This window comes from Chiloscyllium plagiosum, chromosome 13 (assembly GCF_004010195.1).
Source record: "Chiloscyllium plagiosum isolate BGI_BamShark_2017 chromosome 13, ASM401019v2, whole genome shotgun sequence".
Classification (NCBI taxonomy): Eukaryota; Metazoa; Chordata; class Chondrichthyes; order Orectolobiformes; family Hemiscylliidae; genus Chiloscyllium; species Chiloscyllium plagiosum.
The window spans coordinates 67,080,333-67,101,075 of NC_057722.1; the positions used below are offsets into that span (position 1 = coordinate 67,080,333).

A 20,743-nucleotide genomic window follows, 5' to 3' on the forward strand; every position below is an offset into this window, starting at 1 on the left:
AGGGAGAACTAGCCATTTGAATACAGAACTGGCTCAAAGGTAGAAGACAGAGGGTGGTGGTGGAGGGTTGACTTTCAGACTGGAGGCCTGTGACCAGTGGAGTGCCACAAGGATCGGTGCTGGGTCCTCTACAGCAGGTAATAACAATGGTATTGTACATGGGACAAGTCTCTCACCTGATCTGTAAGACAGAGCAACTGTAGCCAAAACATGATGGTGAGCAAATCTTACCTCCACAAGCTTAATAAGTAATTTGCTTCACTTCATCTTTCAGTGATTCACCACAAAAATAAACCAATGCCTGCTCTGACACAGGTTCAAGCATGAATCATTAATATCGCCCAGGCTATTATATAGCAAATATCTGAGTTGTACAGCCATTAACACATGCTCAGAGAGTACTTTTAAATAGGTCTACCACTGGATACCTTAAAACATTGACAATCTTTGCAGAACATTCCAAACAGAATGTTGACGAGTAGAGCGACACATATAATGAATTGAACGGCACTGGTCACCAGCAAGATGGAGAATAACCTGACATGCCAAGGGATCACGTTTTCAGGTTCCAGGCACTTGATCCAAAGATTGGGATCGTTTAGGTAATTCCTGTTGAAGAAATACATGTAATAAGGTAGCAAATCTATATGTAGAGAATGATTAAATTACTGTGGTCAAAAGAATAGTTCGAAACATGCAAATTCACTCGGAACGTGGGGAGCAGGAGTGAGCCATTCCACCATTCAGTAAGCACTCTGCTGCCTCACAGCGCCAGGGACCAGGGTTCAATTCCAGCCTCGGGTGACTGTCTGTGTGGAGTTTGCATTCTCTCCCCGTGTCTGCGTGGGTTTCCTCCAGGTGCTCCGGTTTCCTCCCACAGTCCAAAGATGTGCAGGTTAGGTAGATTGGGTATGCTACGTTGTCCCACAGTGTCCAGGGATGTGCAGGCAAGGTGCGTTAGCCATGGGAAATGCAGGGTTATAGGGACCTGTTGGGGGTTGGGTCTGGACGGAGGGTTGGTGTGGACTTAACAGGCTGAATGGCCTGCTTCCACACTGTCGGTATTCTATGATTTTAACGTCATGGCTGATCTCTGGCCTAATCCGATGCCTGTCTTGGGCCCATATCCTTTGATAGCCTTGGTGAATAAATAAAATGTCCATCTCACATTTAAATTTAACAGTTGAATTAGTATCGACCGCCATTTGAGGAAGAGAGTTCCAAACCTCCACGGAACTTTGTGTGTACAAATGCTTTGTGACATCCCTCCTGAATGGTCTGACCCTAATTCTGAGACTAGGCCCCAGTTCCAGAATTTTCACCCAGTGGAAACAGTTTATCTTTTTCTACTCCATCTTACCCTGTTAATATCCTGGAAACCTTGATTAGATCATTGCTTAACCGTCCAAATTCTAGAAAATAAAGGCCTAATTTGGCTAATCTCTCCTCAAAGTTTACTGCCTGAAGTCCAGATATCATCCTTGTAAAGCTGTGTTGAACTCCCTCAAGGGCAATAACATCCTTCCTAAGGTATGGCGCCCGGATCTGCTCATAGTACTCCATGTGTGATCTAACCAGAGCTCTATATAACTACAGCATAAAGTCTCCATCCTTCTACTTTAGAGATGAATGCCAGTGTTCCATTAGCCTTCTTGACTATTTTCTGCACTGGTTTGTGACAGTTTAAAGAGCTATGCACCTAAACTCCGAAATCTCATTGGACATCCGCTATGTTTAACTTTGTAAGTTCTAAAAAATACCCTGAAAAATATCCATTTCTCGATCTGAAATGGATAATCTCACACTTCCTTACATCAAAATCCATCTGCCACAGCTTTGCCCATTTACCTAATCAAACAGTATCCTGGTGTAATTTTACGCAGTTGGCAGCACTGTCTACAATGCTGCCCAATTTTGTGTTGTCAACAAATTTGGATATTTGACTTTTTATGCCATTATCCAAGTTGTTAATAAATAGTGAATAATTGAGGCCCCAACATAGATGGGACACCATTAGTCACATCCTGCCAATTTGACTATTTATCCATTATTTCAACTCTCTGTTTCCGATCACTCAACCAATTTCCCATCCACGTCAGTAAATTGTCCTCAATTCCATGGCCTTCCACCTTAGCTAACAGTCTGTTGTGTGGGACTTCATCGAAAGCCTTCTGGAAGTCCAGATAAACAACATCCGTTGACTTATCTCTGTCCACCATCTTTGCCACCTCTTCAAAAAACTCTTTGAAGTTTGTCAGGTATGACCCACCGTTCATGCATCTCTCCCTCATGAAATAAAATGTTTCGAGGCGATCATTTAACCCTATTCTTCATTATAGTCTCCAACAATTTCACGATCATAGATGTCAACCTAACTGGTTTGTAATTCCCTGGTTTCCCTCTGTCACCCTTCTTAAAGAGAAATGTGAGTTGAGCAAATTTCCAATCTAGAGGTACATCTCCAGGGATCGCTGAAAGTTTATGGTTAGAGCATTGATAATGTGCTCTCCTATGTCCTTTAGCACCCATGGATGGAAAGCATCAGGTGCTGAGCATTTGTCACTCGACAGTTACATTAATTTCTCCATTATTGATATTTATTTAAGCTAATTTTATTTAGATTTCTATTTGCAAATAAAACTATTTAAAACACCATGTAGAAAAACATACATATATACATCAAAGTATAAATTACAATTACAAAGTAGAAGTCAAAATTCATAACAGAAAAAAGTACGTGATGCATTCATTCTTAATTGGAACCAATTTACTTCTTTACCACAAAGCCAACCTTAAACACGGTTCTTACCCCTTATAAAATGGATGTCTCCACTCTCCCAACTGTGTCACACGACATAATGGACCAACGTCTAAAGCCACAGATGACACAATGAAACCATATGCAGATCCAATCACGCCAAGGACAGTGAAAATTAGTATGCATAGCTAAAACAGGAAACAAGAGAGGGTAACATTAGCCTCCACTAAACAGGACAAAATAGAAAAGATGTTAACCCTTCAGGAACTCTTGAAAAGGGTACAAAGGAACAAATTAAGTTTATATGTTCATTGCAAAGACAAAGGTGAAATTTCAAGGATACAGGAGCAAAAACAAAGAATGTGTTATGTAATTGGATTTGTAAGTTGGAGATCTGTGTTAGTTAAAACATTAGCAGTTGGTGGCACTCTCACTGTTAAATCAGAAGCTGTGGGTTCAAATCTATTCCACAACACGAGACTAAGCAAATCTAGGCTGAAACACCAGTGTAGAGCTGAGTGAGTCCCGCATTATCATAAGTGCTGCCTTCTGGATGAGATACTAAACCAAGTGCACTCTGCTCTTTCAGGTGAATGCAAAAGCTGTCTGACACGATATTGTGGATGGTTTTGGGCATTCCATTATAGGAGAACATTAAATCTAGAGTCATAGAGTTATAGAGATATACAACATGGAAACAGACCTTTCGGTCCAACTCGTCCATGCCGACCAGATATTCCAAACTAATCTAGTCTCACTTGCCAGGATCCAGCCCATATCCCTCCAAACCCTTCATATACCCATCCAGGTGCCTTTTAAATGTTGCAATTTTACCAGTCTCAGCCACTTCCTCTAGCAGCCCGTTCCGTACATGTAACATCCTCTGCATGAAAATCTTGTCCCTTAGGTCCTTTTTATATCTTACCCCTCTCACCCTAAACCTATGCCCTCTACCTCTGGACTCCCCCAACCCAGGGAAAAGACTTTGCCTATTTATCCTATCCATGCCCCTAATGATTTTATAAACCTCTATAAGGTCACCCCTCAGCCTTCGATGCTCCGGGAAAACAGCCCTCTCCCTATAGCTCAAATCCTCCAACCCTGGCAACATCCTTGTAAATCTTTCCTGAACCCTTTCAAGTTAGAAAGAGCTTATAATATAGTTCCAATAGAGATGAAAACTGGCTACGAAGACAGACCTGAATGAAACTTATTTCCAGAGCTGCAGAGAAGAAGCGGAGAATTAATGGATGATCATTTCAAAATTTGAAGGACTTTGAAAAGGTGAATGTTGGAAGCTTATTTTCTCAGGTTGGTGATTCAATGACACAGGATCATCAATTTAAAATGCACACTGAATGCTCAGAGGAAATGAGCATAAATTGCTTTACTCCATGATTTGGAATTCCACGCATGCTTTGTCACTGGGAATGGTGAAAGTGCAGGAGATGATGGTGTTATAATAATGTGACTGGGCTAGCAATCCAGAGATCCTGCCTAATTCTTTGAGGGCATCCATTGAAATCCCACCATGGCAACTGGTGGAATTTAAATTTTTTTAAGAAATCTAGAATTGAAAGCGAATGAAAGCACCACAGTGACAGTGGATGGCACGGTGGCTCTGTGGTTAGCACTGCTGCCTCATAGTGCCAGGGACTGAGGTTCAATTCCAGATGACTGTCTGTATGGAGTTTGCACATTCTCCCTGTGTCTGTGTGGGTTTGCTGTGGGTGCTCTGGTTTCCTCCCACAGTCCAAAGATGTGCAGGTCAGGTGAATTGGTCATGCTAAATTGCCCATAGTGTTCAGGGATGTGTAGGTTAGGTGCATTAGTCAGGAGTAAATATAGGGTAGGGGAATGTGTCTGTGTGGGTAACTCTTCAGAGGGTCGGTGTGAACTTGTTGGGCTGAAGGGCCTGTTTCCACATTGTAGGGACTCTATGACCATGAAACTATAATCAACAGGAAAACAAAACTCATCTGGTTCCCTCATGTCCTTTTGGATGGAAATCCTTACTTGGTCTGGTGTACATGTGACATCAAATGCACAGTAACGTGGTCAACTTGACCTCTGGTGAGCTACTATTCAATGGTACTTAGGGATAGGTAATGAATGTCAAAATGCCCATATCCCATCAAGTATTAAAAAAAACATTGAATTTTTTAAGAGAAGAGTAAATAAACATTTGACGTAAGGACAGGAAGACAATATGTGGCAATGAAGTTAGTTCTTTAATTCATTTACAGATTGTGGGTGTCACTGGCGAGGCCAGCATTTATTGCCCATCCGTCATTATCCAGAGGACAGTTGAGAGTCAACCACATCACTGTGCGTCTGAAGTCACATGTAAGCCAGACCAGGTAAAAACACCAGTATTCAACGCTAAAGGGCAGTAGTGAACCAGATGGGCTCTTTCTCCCCTGACAATCAACAGAATGATCATCACTAGACTTAACCCAGATTTTTATTGAATTCAAATTCCACCATCTGCCACTGCAGGATTCAAACCCAGGTCCCCAGATCTCTGGATTAACAGTCAGATAATATCACTAGGCCATTGCCTCCCTTGTAGTCATCACACTAGCAAAATGTTGACATAGGAACAAGAGTACCTTCACATGTAACCTACATAGTTAGTGTTTGGTTCTCAGATTAGTGTGCATAGATGTATGAGGACATCAGTGAAATGAAGTACTACAACCAGAAAAACCTGCACTTCCCTCTCTCACTTCCACTTTCAAATGTGCCATGGCGAGTGTAGAACTAGCTACTTCTCCACAGTGAAGAAGGCCAATTTGGATAGATACTTCCATGTGCACATTTCTAATGTCCATTGGAAGAGTTTGAATACATGGTCAGTTCCTGACAGTCTCAAGAGAGAGTGGTAGTTTGTGGGGAAGGGGAAAAATGGATGGAAATAATTAACAACATCATTAGACAACTGCAGTGCAATACTTTCTGCTTGCATTTTTTACCGGGAAGTTTCTGATGCATGGCTTGCACCGGCAGGACTCAGGGCAGTTACAGATCGACTTGCAGGCATCGCCTGTTGCAGAGAGGCATGCACATAGGAGCGAGCATTTCCAAAAGTTCTCACAGCACGTCTTGCAATTGCAGTTGGGACAACATTGGCAGGGTTGACATTCACAGCAGGGTCTGCACTTACAGTCTGGACAGCAGTCAGCTGGACATTCACAGCAGGGTCTGCACTTACAGTTTGGACAGCAGTCAGCTGGACATTCACAGCAGGGTCTGCACTTACAGTCTGGACGGCAGTCACAGCGTTTACAATCACAGGTGGGGCAGGGTTTGCAGCGTGGGCACTCACGGCAGTCCTGGCAGTTACAGATCTCACAGGGCCTGCATGGTGGGCATTCACACAGGCGCTTGCAATCACAGGACTCGCAGGGCTTGCACTCCTCGCAGGCGCGGCATTTCGGGCACTCGCAGGTGGGGCAAGGCTTGCATATCTGGCAATCACGGCATCGCGGGCATTCACAGTTGGCACAGGATTGGCACGGAGGGCAGTCACGGCACGGTCTGCAGTTGCAGGCAGGACAAGGTTCACACGTCTGGCATTTCCGGCAGTATGGGCAGTCACAGGTTGGACAGCGACTGCAGGATCGGCATTCAGAGCATTGCTGGCAATCACAAGTTTGGCAACACAGTGGTGGGCATCGACAGGAGTCACAACAGTCTGTGCATTCATTTGTATCCCAAAATTCCAGAAAGACCCATGCAGGAAAGATCATCTATATCCATAAAAACAAAACAAAAATGAATGTGCATTATATTATGATATATTAAAAATTAATCTTCACATTCCTTTGTAACTTAATTATTTCTCTCAGAGTCATAGAGTTATACAGCAGAGAAACAGACCACTCGGTCCAACTAGACCATGCCAACCATAATCCCAAACTAAACTAGTCCCACCTGCCTGCACTTAGTCCATATCCCTTCAAACATTTCTTACTTAGGAACTTATCTAAATGTCTTTTAAATGTTGTAACTGTAACCATATCCATCACTTCCTACACACGAACTACTCTGTGTAAAAAAAAACTGCCCCCATGTCTTTTTAAATCTTTCTCCTCTCACCTTAAAAATATGCCCCCCTAGTCTTGAAAGCCCCAACCTTGAGGAAAAGACATTTCCCATTCACTTTATCCATACCCCTCATTATTTTATAAACTTCTTATAAATTCCAAGGAGTTCACACAGGAAAGATCCACATCATTAAAAACAAAGAATGAATTTGCATTTATGATAAATTATTAGAAATTCTTATGTTGCTTCACAACTAATTTGCCTTCTTAAAGAATTTGCCCTCCCTTTGCCGCACACTATGCATTGCTGAAAATGCAAACAGTTTGCTGTCAAGACCTTTGTCAAGAGCTGACTGGTGAAGAGGTACAAAAGAGCAACTTTAACCTCCTTCTTACATTGATGTTGCTCCAACTCAACAGAGTAACCAAACTTAACTGAGTGAGAAAGGTCCATGGATGATCTGATTGGCTATTTTGTACCCCTACCATTAACAACAAAAGCTTTCAACGTATAATGCCATCAAGTATCCAGGTCTCTCCAATAAGAGCAGTGGCAGACAATCTTGACTGCCATGGCACATTTTGAGACATTAGGAGAGATGACATTAGGAGAGATCAGCCAAAGAGAGCCATTTCAGTTCACACTTTAAAGGAAATAGAGGTAGAGAGGTGGATGTATTTAGAGAGTGCCTTCCAGAATTTAGGCTTAGGTCACCAACAGCAATGTACAATCAATAGTGATGGGATGACTTAACTTTTAGAGTCTTCTTCCTTCTATTTGAAACATTTTACAACCTTATTGGCTAACTTGGAAGAGACAATTTAGTTATCGTCAGCATTTACAACCTAAGAGAGCTTGGTTAGGCCAGTTGGCTAGATGGATGATTTACAACATAGAGTGATGGGTTCTGTTCCCATGCTGGTCAAAGTTACCAAGAAGCAGTTTCTTTCTCAACCTCTCCCCCCACCTGAAGTGTGGTAACCCTCTGGTTAAACCATTACTGGTAGTCTCTCTCGGATGGGAAATTTACTCTGCACTTTTGCATAATCCAAGTTTGGAGTTCTTATCCATATGGACTATTAATAAGCAGATTTAATGAAGTTTAAAAGCGTTATCTGAAATCATTAGTTTCCTACCTTTCTAGTCCCAATCTTCCCTCCCTATTTGAAGATCTTGGAATGAAATTGGTTATTTGCCAGTAGCACAAACCCTTGTTCATTACAAAGCATCAGTCCATATTACACTGTGCCTAATCAGCTGCACCACTGGCTTCAACTTAATAGGAAACTAGATATACAATTGACTGTGTTGTTATTTTGTGCCACTGGTGATGTTCAATTTCATCTAAAATCATTGAATCCCTACATTGTGGAAGCAGGTCCTTTGGCTCATTGAGTCCACACTGATCCTTTGAACAGCATCCCATCCAGAGTCATCTCCCCAACTTCATTTCCAGTAACCCTGCATTTCCCATGACTAACCCACCTAGCCCTGACAGAATCTGCATTCCTTCTGTATCCACCAACCCAGTAATGGTTTCAGGTTTAACCAATTTTTTTTTTGGCAGCTGTAATGTTCTATTTGACGTTGAATTGAACTTTTGACCCCATATCATAGAATCCATACAGAGTGGGAGCAGGCCATTCGACCCATCAGGTCCACGCTGACCCTCCGGAGGGCATCCCCACCCAGACCCATCACCCCCAACCTTATTCCCCATAATCTTGCATTTCCGTGACTAACTGTGGGAAAGACTGTGCCACCCTGCCAACCCACAATAGGCCCACAAAAGCAAAATTGGCCAAACTTTACCAAAAAAACCAGAATGCCTCAGCAGGGACCAAGCAGGCTGACAAGCAAAACTAGACAGCACTTGCAGACAAGGGAATACACTTCAAGCACCCACTAACAATGACAGAGCACCACAGGTATCCCAAAGCTCTGAGGGCAGTTTCACAACCCAGCAATACCAAAGCCACACAAAGAACAGATTAGACAGAGAGGCACCAGCAAGTGCACTACTCCCAGATTAGGACAATGGAAGCACCTCACTGCTTCAGAGGAGACATTACCACCTACCTGCGAAGAGGAATGCAAGATCCTGACCCATCAACCCTGTCAGAATGTTGCTTTGTTTAGAGAATTAGGACATTCTTCTGATAACTGTTTTCAAATTAGCAGCGTTATAAATAGATTACTCCATTTCCAGATACATTCCAGATACATTGTATTTTCCCCATTTCTAATGAGCCTTATTGTACAGGATTATTATAAAAATTGGCTTCATCCTCAGTTTGGGGAAGAGAAATTCTCGGCTACCTGTCAGTTCTGTGTCAGCCTAGTCAATTTCTCTTCCAGCCCATATCGCTTGTAATAAACAGCATGTCAATTTCACCCGATCTGGTCTCCATTTTATTGTGCAAATTTCTCCGACACTAACCCATCCAATTTACACATCCCTGGACACTACAAGCACTTTAGCATGGCCAGTCCATCGAACCTATACGTCATTGGACTGTGGAAAACCAGAGCACCCAGAAAAAACTTGTGTAGACGTAGGGAAAACCCCATCCAGACAGTCACCTGAGAGTGGAATCAAAACTGTGTCCCTGGCGCTCTGAGGCAGCGGTGCTAACCACTGAGCCACTGTGCCACCCCAGTGTTTACCACAGTACAGCTTCTCATGGTGCCTGCAATTTCGTAGCCCATTTATCCTGTTTAGTTGCTGTGGAGGTGAGCAGGAGTGCAATAGTATCATCCCAGCCTTTACCTAATGTCTGCAGGTATGTATTCTCCATCAGGAGTCAATGATTTCCAATCCATAATAGGAGACATTCCCCTTCCCTGGACCAGGGATAAAGCGTGGTGTTGGAGAAAGCACAGCAGGTCAGGCAGTATCTGAGGAGCAAGAGAGTCAAGGTTTCAGGAATAACCCTTCTTCAGGACTGGGTTTCCAAAGCCAATGTATGAATCCTAATATCTTGAATGAGTTAAACTAGCATAAGTCAGGTATTTGATGTTATGGGCTGATTAGCTTGGTCACATTTGTTCTCACTGTACCATACTAACATAATAGGAATAATGACAATAGCAATTCCAAGTAGAAAGAAACTTGACTTGCACTATTTTCTTACAAGTTAACAAAATCTGGCATAACGTTGGGAATCTGGGCAAACCTGGGTCCCTGAGCAAGGATTATCAACAATAGGCAATGAATGTGCTTGTGCAGTTTGACAAATTTCCCAAATGCATCTGGAATTATGACTCGAATCTGGCTATGACTTCTTGATCTGTACAACAACAAACATGCATTTATGTGGCAAAACATCAGAGGAACTGCACAGGGACATTACCAAACAAGAACGTGACACCAAGCTACATAAGGAGATACTTGAGCAAGGATCCAGGTTTTAAATTGCATGAGACAGTTGTAGAAAACAATTCCAGAACCTGGATCTTGGCAGTACTGGAATGAATCAGACCATAAGGCAATAAGGTAGAGTCATACAGCATAGAAACAGATCCTTCAGTCTAAATGGTCCATGCTAACTATGTTCCTAAACTAAACTAGCCCCATTTGCCTTGTGGGGCCCATATCCCTCTAAACGTTTCCTATTCATGTACTTATCCAAATGTCTTTTTAATGTTGTAATTGTACCCACATCCACTCTGGCAGTTCAGTTCACATATGAACCATTCTCTATGTCAAAAGGCTGCCCCTCCTTTTTAAATCTTTCTCTTCTCACCTTAAACATATGCTTCCTAGTTTTTAACTTACCCACCCGAAGGAAAAGAGCCTCATGATTTTATAATCCTAAACACGGCCACCCCTCAAAGCTCCTACACTCCAGTGAAAAAAGAACCAGCCTATTTAGCCTACCTCAAACTCTCCATTCCCAGTAACATGCTGATAAATCTTTCCTGACCCACTCCAACTGAACCATATCCTTCCTATAGCAGGGTGACCAGAACTGTATGCAGTACTCCAGAAGAGACCTTACTAATGACCTGAAATACCTCAAATTGACATCCCTACTCCTACACTCAAAGGGCTGAGCAATGAAGGCAAGTGTGCTGAACACCTTCTTGATCACCCTGTGAGGCAAATGTCAAAGAAATATGAACCTGAACCCCTAGGTCTCTCTGTTCTATAACACTACCATTAATTGTATAAATCCTGCCCTTGCTTGTTTTACCACAGTACAAGACATCATATTTATTCAAATTAACCTCCATCTGCACTCCTCAGTCCATTGGCCCAATTGAACAAGAGAAAGGAGCAGAATTAGGCCATTTGGTCTATCGAGTCAGCTCCACCATTTGATCATGGCTGACATGTTTCTCATCCCCCTTTTGCTTTCTCCCTGTAATCCTTGATCCCCTTACTAATCAAAAACAGGGATGGACAGTTACCTTCATATATATAGTATTGCTTAGTGGGTGATGTGAATGGCCAACGCAACTGCATGCTGATATTAACTCAATATGGTTTTAGCCACTATGCAAAAGTGAGGACTTTGCAGATGCTGGAGATTAGAGTCAAGCGTGTGATGCTGGAAAAGCACAGCAGGTCAGGCAGCATCTGTGGAGCAGGAGAATCGACGTTTCAGGCAAAAGCCCTTCATCAGGACCTTAGCTTCTCAATAACTGTGCTCAATGTTGATCTTACTGTCTAAATATGTATTTCCAAAATTGGTCAGATTTTGACTTTAGGAGGAGGAAAATTCTTCCATCTAATAAAAAAAGGACTGTCTTATCAGGAAGCTAACTCTCACCAATTCACAAATCTGAATGTAAAGTTCAATTTTATTATGAACTTAAACTGCTGGGATGAACCGATGAATAAAATCCTTTTTAACTGCATAATTTCATAAGATTTCTTTCATAAATCTACCTTGAATTATTAATCCTGCTACTTTCTACCATGATTCCTATATTTCTAAAGTTGGGCACCACCTCTAGGTGGTAGGTTAGTTGGGGTGGGAGATGGGGAGTGGGGGAGGGGGAGTTCTGTAATGGTAGTATCAAAGGATAAGTAATCCAAAGGCCTGTGTTAATGTTCTGGCACCATGTAAACTGGTGGCATTTAAATTCAATTAATACATCTGGAATTCAAAACCAGAATAGGCAGCCCCTACAGCTATCTTTTTTTTTAAATTCTAAAAACCCACCTGGCTCTCTAATGTCTTTTAGGGAAGGAAATCTGCCATTCTTACCTGGTCTGACCTACACATGACTCCAGACCCACAACAATATGGCTGACTACCAGCTGCCCTTGGAAATGGCCTAACAAACCACTCCATTCAAGGGCAATTAAGGATGGGCAACAAATACTGGCCTTGCCATCAATGCCCAAATCACGTGAAAAGAAAGAAAAGCAAATGAGGTCGCTGAATAGATTTTTGCTAGACACAGATGTTAAAGTGTTACTGATTGGTTAAGCTGCAGTTCAAGCATAATCTAAACCATAATAGGCCTGAAGGAACTAAACTCATGTTTCATTTGTACTGAGTTTTTGTTTATGATGTTTTGAGATATTTCTCAAGTCAGACAGTAGGACAATATTGTAAAACGGCCTGAAATTACTCTTCTGATTTTGTTCCCTCACTGTTACTTCACCATTACAAGCCACATGGATCAGCGATTTATTCCTTCTGAAAATGATAAGAAAAACCCCTCCCCGCTAAATAGAAGTTCCTGAACAATGAACCAACTCACTTTCATTAGGGATTGAAGATTCTGATGTAACAAGGCTGTCCAATGTCTTCCCCATGTATTAGAATCAGGTTTATTATGTTAGCTTCCTGCACTTTGGTGGAGTCTCACAGCATTTCTGATCTTGTAGGAGTCACAACTTCCTCCAGTTAAATCCTGGGAAAACCCAAGCCATTTTTTGAGTCCCTGACAGAATCTGTACCCTTTTTGTATCCACCAACCGAGTAAACAGTTCAGGGTTGAACCAAAATCTTTTACAGCTGCAGTGCTCTATTTGATATAACCATTGACTCCATATCATGGGGCCATAAAACTCCTACAGCGCAGAAGCAGACCATTTGGTCCATCAAGTCCATACTGACCCTCAGAAGAGCATCCCACCCAGACCCACATCCCCTACCCTATACCCACAGCCCTGCATTTCCCATGGCCAATTTACCTAACCTGCACATCTTTGGACTGTGGGATGAAATCAGACACCTGGAGGAAACCCACACAGACGCGCAGAGAATATGCACACTCCACACAGACAGTCACCTGAGGTTGGAATTGAACCCAGATCTCTGGTGCTAACAGTGCTAACCACTGAGCCACTATATCCTAGCCATCACAAAAACCACTTCCTTCGATCTCCACAACATCCTGCATCTGCTGACACCCAGGAGTATGTGCACCAACAGAGGTATGTCTCATAAATATATTCAAACAAGGAGTGAGAAATATCTGAAAATGGAAGAAAAATACAGTAAGAGTGTATCATGTAAGAAAAATAAAACCTTCTACAAATTAGAATTTTGATTTAAATGTTTAAAAATTGGCTTTATGTTGTGAATGTAGAGTCAAAAGTAATCAACAGTGAGCATGTACAGCTGTTAGATTGTTCAGATCAGTGACATAACGTTTTTTGTTATAACATTCAAGGTTGTGGACAAGTGCTACCAAGTGGGATTGTTTAATGGTCAGCATAGACTTGATGGGCCAAAGGCTGTCCTCTGTGCTGTGTGCTGTATGGTTGTATACCAGCTGTGCTGCTGAAACCCTCAAACAAACCTTTGACTATAGTGTATTCTAATGGTTCCCTCACAGTTCCCACTATTAATCTCAAAGTCATCCAAAACTCTGCTGTCCATAATCCTATCTTGCCTTAAAGCTCTCTTACACATTTCTGTTCTCCTTGCTGACCTACAACAAACACAGAAATTGCTGGGGAAACTCACCAGTTCTGGCAGCATCTGTGGCATACAATCACACCGGACTAAAACATTAACTCTGCTTCTCTCTCCACAGATGCTGCCAGACCTGTCAGGTTTCTCCAGCATTTGCAGTGTTTGTTTCAGATTTCCCGTATCCACAGCATTTTGCTTTCATCTTGCATTAGCCTACATTGTTTCCCAGTCCTTCACCATCTCCAATTTCAAATTCTCTTCGTACGTTACCTCGTGACCCCTTTCTACTCCACCTTTGTAATCTTCTCCAGTTTTACAATGCCCTGAAAACTCTGCATTGCCCCATTTCTGCGGTCTCTACTCGCTTTGTCTCACCTTTTGAAGCCATGCCTACAGTTGTATGTTCCTTAATGCTGAAATGCCCTTCCTAAACTCCCTAGCCTCTCCCTCATTCTCTCCCTCTATAATACCTTCCAAAAACACATCTAGCTTATCGTTACCAACTCTGGCAATGTTCTTCAGTTTGGGGTTAATTTTTTTGTTAGTTGTGTTTCTGTGAAGTGCTTAATATGTTAAAGATGTTGTGGTTGTTGCGAGTGATCTGAAACAGACTTCCCCATCTTTGTAGCCATTAATTTCCTACATTGGTCAACCTTATAGTCAACTCTGAGTTGAGGTTACAATTTATTAATAATAGGGAATTCAACTGAGAGTTTTATCTTTCTGCAGTAAGTGTGGGGGTGGGGGGTTGGGGGTCTTTATGAGTAAGTAAAGTGCTTGACCCCTACCAGTGAGCAACTTTACCTGTTCAAGTTCCAAGCAATCAGGCTCTGAAAGGTGTTGATTAACAGACTGCTCCACCAATCCGGTGCCGTGTAGGCAGGAAGTCCTACCTCCACCCAAAGCTGTTAGCCCATTGGCAGCTGCAGCAACTCATCGAAGGCCCAAATGGAATTGGCGAGAAGTTTTTGTTTTTGAGCGCATTACAAGGGGTGGTGTTCAGGGAGTTGGGAGGCGGCTTTCAGCTGCCGCTCCATTTGTCCCATCTATGTTAGATTGTTCAGATCGGTGACATAACATTTTTTGTTATAACATTTAAGGTGATGGACAAGTGGAATTTGTTTAGTAGGTCAGCCACCTCTCCCACCCTGCCAACCCAGCACTTTTTATAACCATTGGGAAGACAACAACTTTTCTCGCCTGACAGGGAGGGGGGTAATTGAGCCTATGACAGGTTGACTCCCCTGAGTGACCATTACCTGACCAGTTAGGGGCCTTCAGTGGTGAGCTAAAGTGAGCATGGAATGCCCAAGAGGCAGAGCTCTCAAGATTACAAAGATAGTGTTGAAAGGGACCACAAGGGTCATTTAAGGATAAAAATTTTAAACTGAAGGGACTGGGAAAGTAGGCAAGGAATATCATTTAGAGGCCTTCCCACCCTGAAATTAATGACTGAGGTAATAGGAAGTGAGGAGGTATCTCTCTGGAGCCAATCTGCTCAAGTGGATGCCCATTACTCCACTTTATAGCCACTTCTCTGGAGGGGGAACAATCTCAATGAACAATTTAAAGCTGTGGGGCTACATTTATTGGACAATTAGATTGCAACAATTTGATTTAAATTGACTTTGGACACTTCACTGCCAATGCAGAGCAGGGGCTTTGATTCATTCAGAAGGGCAAGTTTCACTTTCAGTCTCAAGAGGTGAAAGGTTCACGCACGCATTGCAGATAAATCTCCTTAATTCATTAAACATTCCAGAGTTTTTATAAAAGACCCACATTGACTTAATGCTTGATTGTACCCCTCAGATACACCTCCTGGACCTTCAGTCACAAGTTGCAAGTTCTATCACAGAAGCAAAATGTTGCAGATGCTGGAATCGTGAAACGAACATAGAACCAGTCTGCCTCTCTGGGAAGAGCCACAGTTGGATTACAAAACAAGTACTCAGCTCCTCTCATTCTGCAGACGCTGCTTGAGCTGCTGCACATCTCCAGCATTTCCCACTTTCATTATTTAGCTTCAAAGTTGTGCAGGCCCTCAGTAACATGGGGCAACAAGTTTGCACAGAACAAAATATCATGCACATGCCGACCTCATACAGCGGCTTTATTTTTGTTGAAAAAGAGCTTTCAGAATGACTATCGCTCAACACCCGATTTTACATACCAAAATTCCAGAGCCAATAACTCCTCCCAAATACCACACGGTGGATGATACGTTCTTCTTAGCATAACGTGTGTCACCATTTGGGAAAAAGAGCAGAATGTTCACACAGAAACAGAGAATAGCTAATCCAAGAAGTATTACACCAAGACATCTTGCAGTCGTTCCAGAGCATAGAAACATGGTCTCTGGTCAAGGTTGGCGCCAGAATTCCCCACCTCACAGTCCGTGACCTGTGCTGGGTTGAAAGACGTCTTCTCAACCTCTGATGGTGAAGTATGTGTAGGGGTGGACAGTCATGATGCAAGCTCTAGCCAAAGAAGACTTCTTTGCACACCATGATAGCGACTGTGATGACCTTAGCAAAGAATAAACTGAGGGAGGCTTGGCCACAGCGAAAGCATTGACTTCTTTGTGACACCACAGAAACTGCTCTTACATCAGAGTCACTCTTTGACATCATAAAGCAGCTCAACTACCTCAAGTGTTTCACGTCACAGTGCCAATAGGATGGGCATCATTGTTGGCTGACAGCACCGTCTTCACAAATGCGTCTCACCAGCCTTTCCTCAGGCATTTACAAATGACGCCATGATGCAAGTTGTCTCAGGAACACAAGGCTGCTACATTGGGTGTGACAGCACAATGAAAATTATGCACATCTCTTCCCCTCCTAAATAAACCAAAAGGTTTGTTGAATACTTTTACTTTTCTGTATAATGTCGGGGCCCCTGTAATTGTAAAACATGTAGCTGATACGTTTAACGCTCAGCCACAATGAAGATAAAAGTGCCTGGATATTAAAAGGTAACGTGTGAAACTCTTCCAACCATAAAATGAGAAAATGGCAGGGCGAAGGGGAAAGAGCAAGAAGATGGAACTGATCGTAATCTCTCTCTCAAAAGGCTAGGTAAGGCATAATAAGTTAGAAACCTAGAAAATAGGAGCAGGAGATGGCCATTCAGCCCTTCAGGTCTGCTCCACCATTCAATTCAATCATGGGTAATCATCCAACTCAGTTGCCTGTTATGGCTATGAATTCCTAGGTTGACTGGCCTAATGGTATCACTATATGATTTGTGCTAGTTCAGGAATATACAAACCTTATGGGCTGATCAATGCTTCTGTTGAAATTGGAAATGTATGGGAGTAGGCTATTCAGCCCCTCAAGCCTGTTCTGCCATTCAACAAGATAATGGGTCATAGCAGGCAGTTCTGATATAACCTCAATTAAAACAAAGAGCTCAGATGCTGGAAGTCTGAAACAAACAAGAGCAGAAATCGCTGGAGAAACTCAGCAGGTCTGGCAGCATCTGTGGACAGAAAACATAGTTAACATTTCAAGTCCAGTGACCCTTCACCAGAACAAAGCAATTTCTGTTTTTGTTTGTTTGCAATACAAACCTATCCAAAGTTATTATTTGTTGTCACCCATGGCAGATGCTAGACGGTTGTAAGCACCATCTTTAGGGCAACATGATAAATCTACAACCGCAGGTGTACACAGCACTATTTTCAAGGAGACAAGGAACATTATTTCCAGTGGCCTGGCCAATAGTTATTCCTTAACTAACATTGTTTGGGGTAGTGGTGGTCTAGTAGTATTATCGTTAGACTGTTAACCCTAATAATGTTCTGGCATTGTGGGTTCAAACGATGTTGTGAAACTTGAAAGGGTTCTGAAAAGATTTACAAAGATATTGCCAAGGTTGGAGGGTTTGAGCTGAACAGAGTGGCTGAATAGGCGGGGGCTATTTTTGCTGGAGCATTGGAGGCTGAGGGGTGACCTTATAGAGGTTTATAAAATTGTGAGGGACATGGATAGGGTGAATAGTCAAGGTCTTTACCCCCAGGGTAGGGGAGTCCAAAACTAGAGGGTATAGTTTTAAAGTGAGCAGGGAAACATTTAAAAAGGGACCTGAGGGGGAACTTGTTCATACGAAGGTGGTGCATATATGGAACAAACTGACAGAGGAAGTGGTGGAGGCTGGTACAATTACAACATTTACAAGGCATCTGGATGGGGACATGAATAGAAAAGGTTTAGAGATACCTGGGCCAAATGCTGGCAAATGGGACCAAATTAATTTAGGATATCCGGTCGGCATGGACGAGTTGGACCGAAGAGTTTGTTTCCATACTGTACATCTCTATAAACGCTGCTATGGTAGATGGTGGAATTTGAATTCAGTAAAAATCTAGAATCAATAGTCTAATGATGACCATTAAACCACTGTTGATTGTCAGTAAAAATCCTATCTGGTTCATCAATGTCCCTTAGGGAATGAAACTGTCATCCTTACCTGGTCTAGCCTACATGTGACTCCAGACCCACAGCAATGTGGTTCACTCTTGGAATGGGCAATAAATGCTGACTAGCCAGTGATACCCAAATTAGAGAAAACACTCAGATTACCCAGCCATTATCACAACTGTATGGGAGACTGAAATGTGCAAATTGGTTAAATTATACTTCTTACAATACAGTAGAGAGTATACTTTCAATATACCGAATTGCTGTAATGTATACAATTCAATGCAATTGATAATAGAGTCATAGTGACATAGAGCTATACAGGATGGAAACAGATCCTTTGGTCCAACTCGTCCAAGCCAACCAGATACCTATAACCAATCTAGCCCCATTTGCCAGCATTTGGCCCATATCCCTCTAAACCCTTCCTATTCATATACCCATTCAAATGCCATTTAAATGTTGCAATTGAACTTAAAGGTTTAGGGTGAGAGGGTAAATATTTAAAAGGGATGTAAAGGGCAGCTTTTTCACACTGAGGGTGGTGCATGTATGGAATGAGCTGCCAGAGAAAGTGATGGAGGCTGGTACAATTATAACTTTTAAAAGGCATCTGTATGAGTTTATAGAATAGGAAGGGTTGAGAGGGATATGGGCAAATGTGGGAAAATGGGACTAGATTTATTTAGGATATCTGGTCAGCATGGACGAGTTGATCCAAAGGGTCTGTTTCTGTGCTGTACAGTTCTATGACTCTGTGACTCTATAACTTAGGAGGAGACCATTTGGCCCATCACACCTGAGCCAGCCTTTTCCTCAACACCTTGTAGATGTTTACAAGTCTTTGTAATTAACTCCTTTGCGTTGGCAAGGTTCATATCTAAAGTGACATAAAGATACCCATAGCAACTTGGGATGCAGAGTAGAGTTGAATACAGGGGGTCCCCATTTACAAACATCTGACTTATGAACACTTATATGTACAAACACAATCTCATGCCAGGGTGTAAATTTAAAGATCTGATATAAAAACATTTCCTGTTCTTATGAACAGCTGCTTTCCATTGTCCTGCATTGTGATCTGACTTGCGTACAATTCAACTTGTGAATGGACTCCAAAATAGAACCTGGTGGCTAAATGTATTGCATTTGAGTTACTCTGTAGTACAGGCTAAGAAACTGCAAAAGTGAGACATTACCATTGGTGGAAGAGTGCTAAGTTTACATAAGAAGCCTTAATTATAACGTGAACATAGAAACCTGTTTTGATTTTAAACTGATAGAAACTCACATCCTTGCTCTCTGTATCCTGTAGGATCTTCATTTTGTTCTCCCAATTTCTATGTCATACTGCATCTTTTCTGATGATGCCATCTTCCACAACAGTGTTTCTTTTAAGACCATAAGACCATAAGACATAGGAATGGAAGTAAGGCCATTCGGTCCATCGAGTTCACTCTGCCATTCAATCATGGCTGATGGGCATTTCAACGCACTCTCCCCGTATCCCTTAATTCCTTGTGAGATCACGAATTTTTCAATCTCTGCCTTGAAAACGTTTAACGTGCTGGCCTCCACTGTGCTCTGTGGCAATGAATTCCACAGGCCCACCACTCTCTGGCTGAAGAAATGTCTCCTCATTTCTGTTTTAAATTGACCCCCTCTAATTCTAAGGCTGTGCTCACAGGTCTTAGTATCTCCACCTGACGGAAACAAATTCCCGGCGTCCACCGTTTCTAAGCCATGCACTATCTTTTCTCTTCAGCGAGATTTCCTCCTCACTGTGGGATCCTCAACCGTGTCTGCCCTCTTTCCTTGAATTCTACTCTTGAGTCTTCCCCTCCCTTTCAGAATAATTGAATCCCCCTTGCTCTCACCTTCCAACTTGTTTGCTTCCACATTTCAAATGATCATCCTCCGTCATTTCAGCAACTTCTGAAAGCACATCTTCCCGTCTTCTCCCCTGTCAGCATTTTGTAACCCTCCCCGGCAATTTGGTCCACTCCCCAGGACCTTTCTCATGGCACCTTTCACAATCACAGGAGATATTACATCTACCATATTTCCTCCAGTCTCGAGGTGAAGCGGGGATTCTACTTCTTTCAAACTAGTAAACTGTATATTACAACACACAGCCCATAATGTGGCATCCTCCACAAAGGGGAACCTAAACTTGCCTGGATGGGTGCAGCTCCAACAACACTCAAGAAGCTTGACACCATCCAGGGCAAAGCAGTCCACCTAATTGGCACTACATCCAGAAGCATCCTCTTCCTCCACCACTGACGCTCAGTAGCGGCTGTGTGTAATAAGGAGAACTATGGAGCTATGGGGGAGGAGCTGGCCAAAGTTCAATGGTGTAATACCCCAGCAGAGATGGCAGTGGAACAATAATGGCAGTTATTTCTGGGTACAATGCAGAAGATGCAGGATCAGTTCATTCCAAAAAAGAAGAAAGATCCTAAGTGGAGGCAGGGGTGGCTGTGGCTGACGAGGGAAGTTAAGGACCATATGAAGACAAAAGGGAAAAAGTATAACATAGCAAAGATGAGTGGGAAATCAGAAGGCTGGGAAGCTTTTAAAGAACAACAGAGGATAACTAAAAAGGAAATACGCAAAGAAAAAATAAG

At 42.5% G+C, this 20,743-nt stretch overlaps 1 protein-coding gene across 1 annotated transcript in view; it reads right to left on the reverse strand.

Annotated features, from left to right (window-relative positions):
- LOC122556167 (keratin-associated protein 5-1-like) overlaps positions 1–20,743 on the reverse strand; it is a 42,274-nt gene that overhangs the window by 13,252 nt on the left and 8,279 nt on the right. The window contains exons 2-4 of the mRNA XM_043702681.1: positions 5,734–6,510; positions 2,810–2,946; positions 429–609 (exon numbers count right to left, since the gene is read on the reverse strand). Of these exons, the coding sequence (XP_043558616.1) occupies positions 429–609; positions 2,810–2,946; positions 5,734–6,510 (1,095 nt within the window). The remainder of the gene's footprint in view (positions 1–428; positions 610–2,809; positions 2,947–5,733; positions 6,511–20,743) is intronic.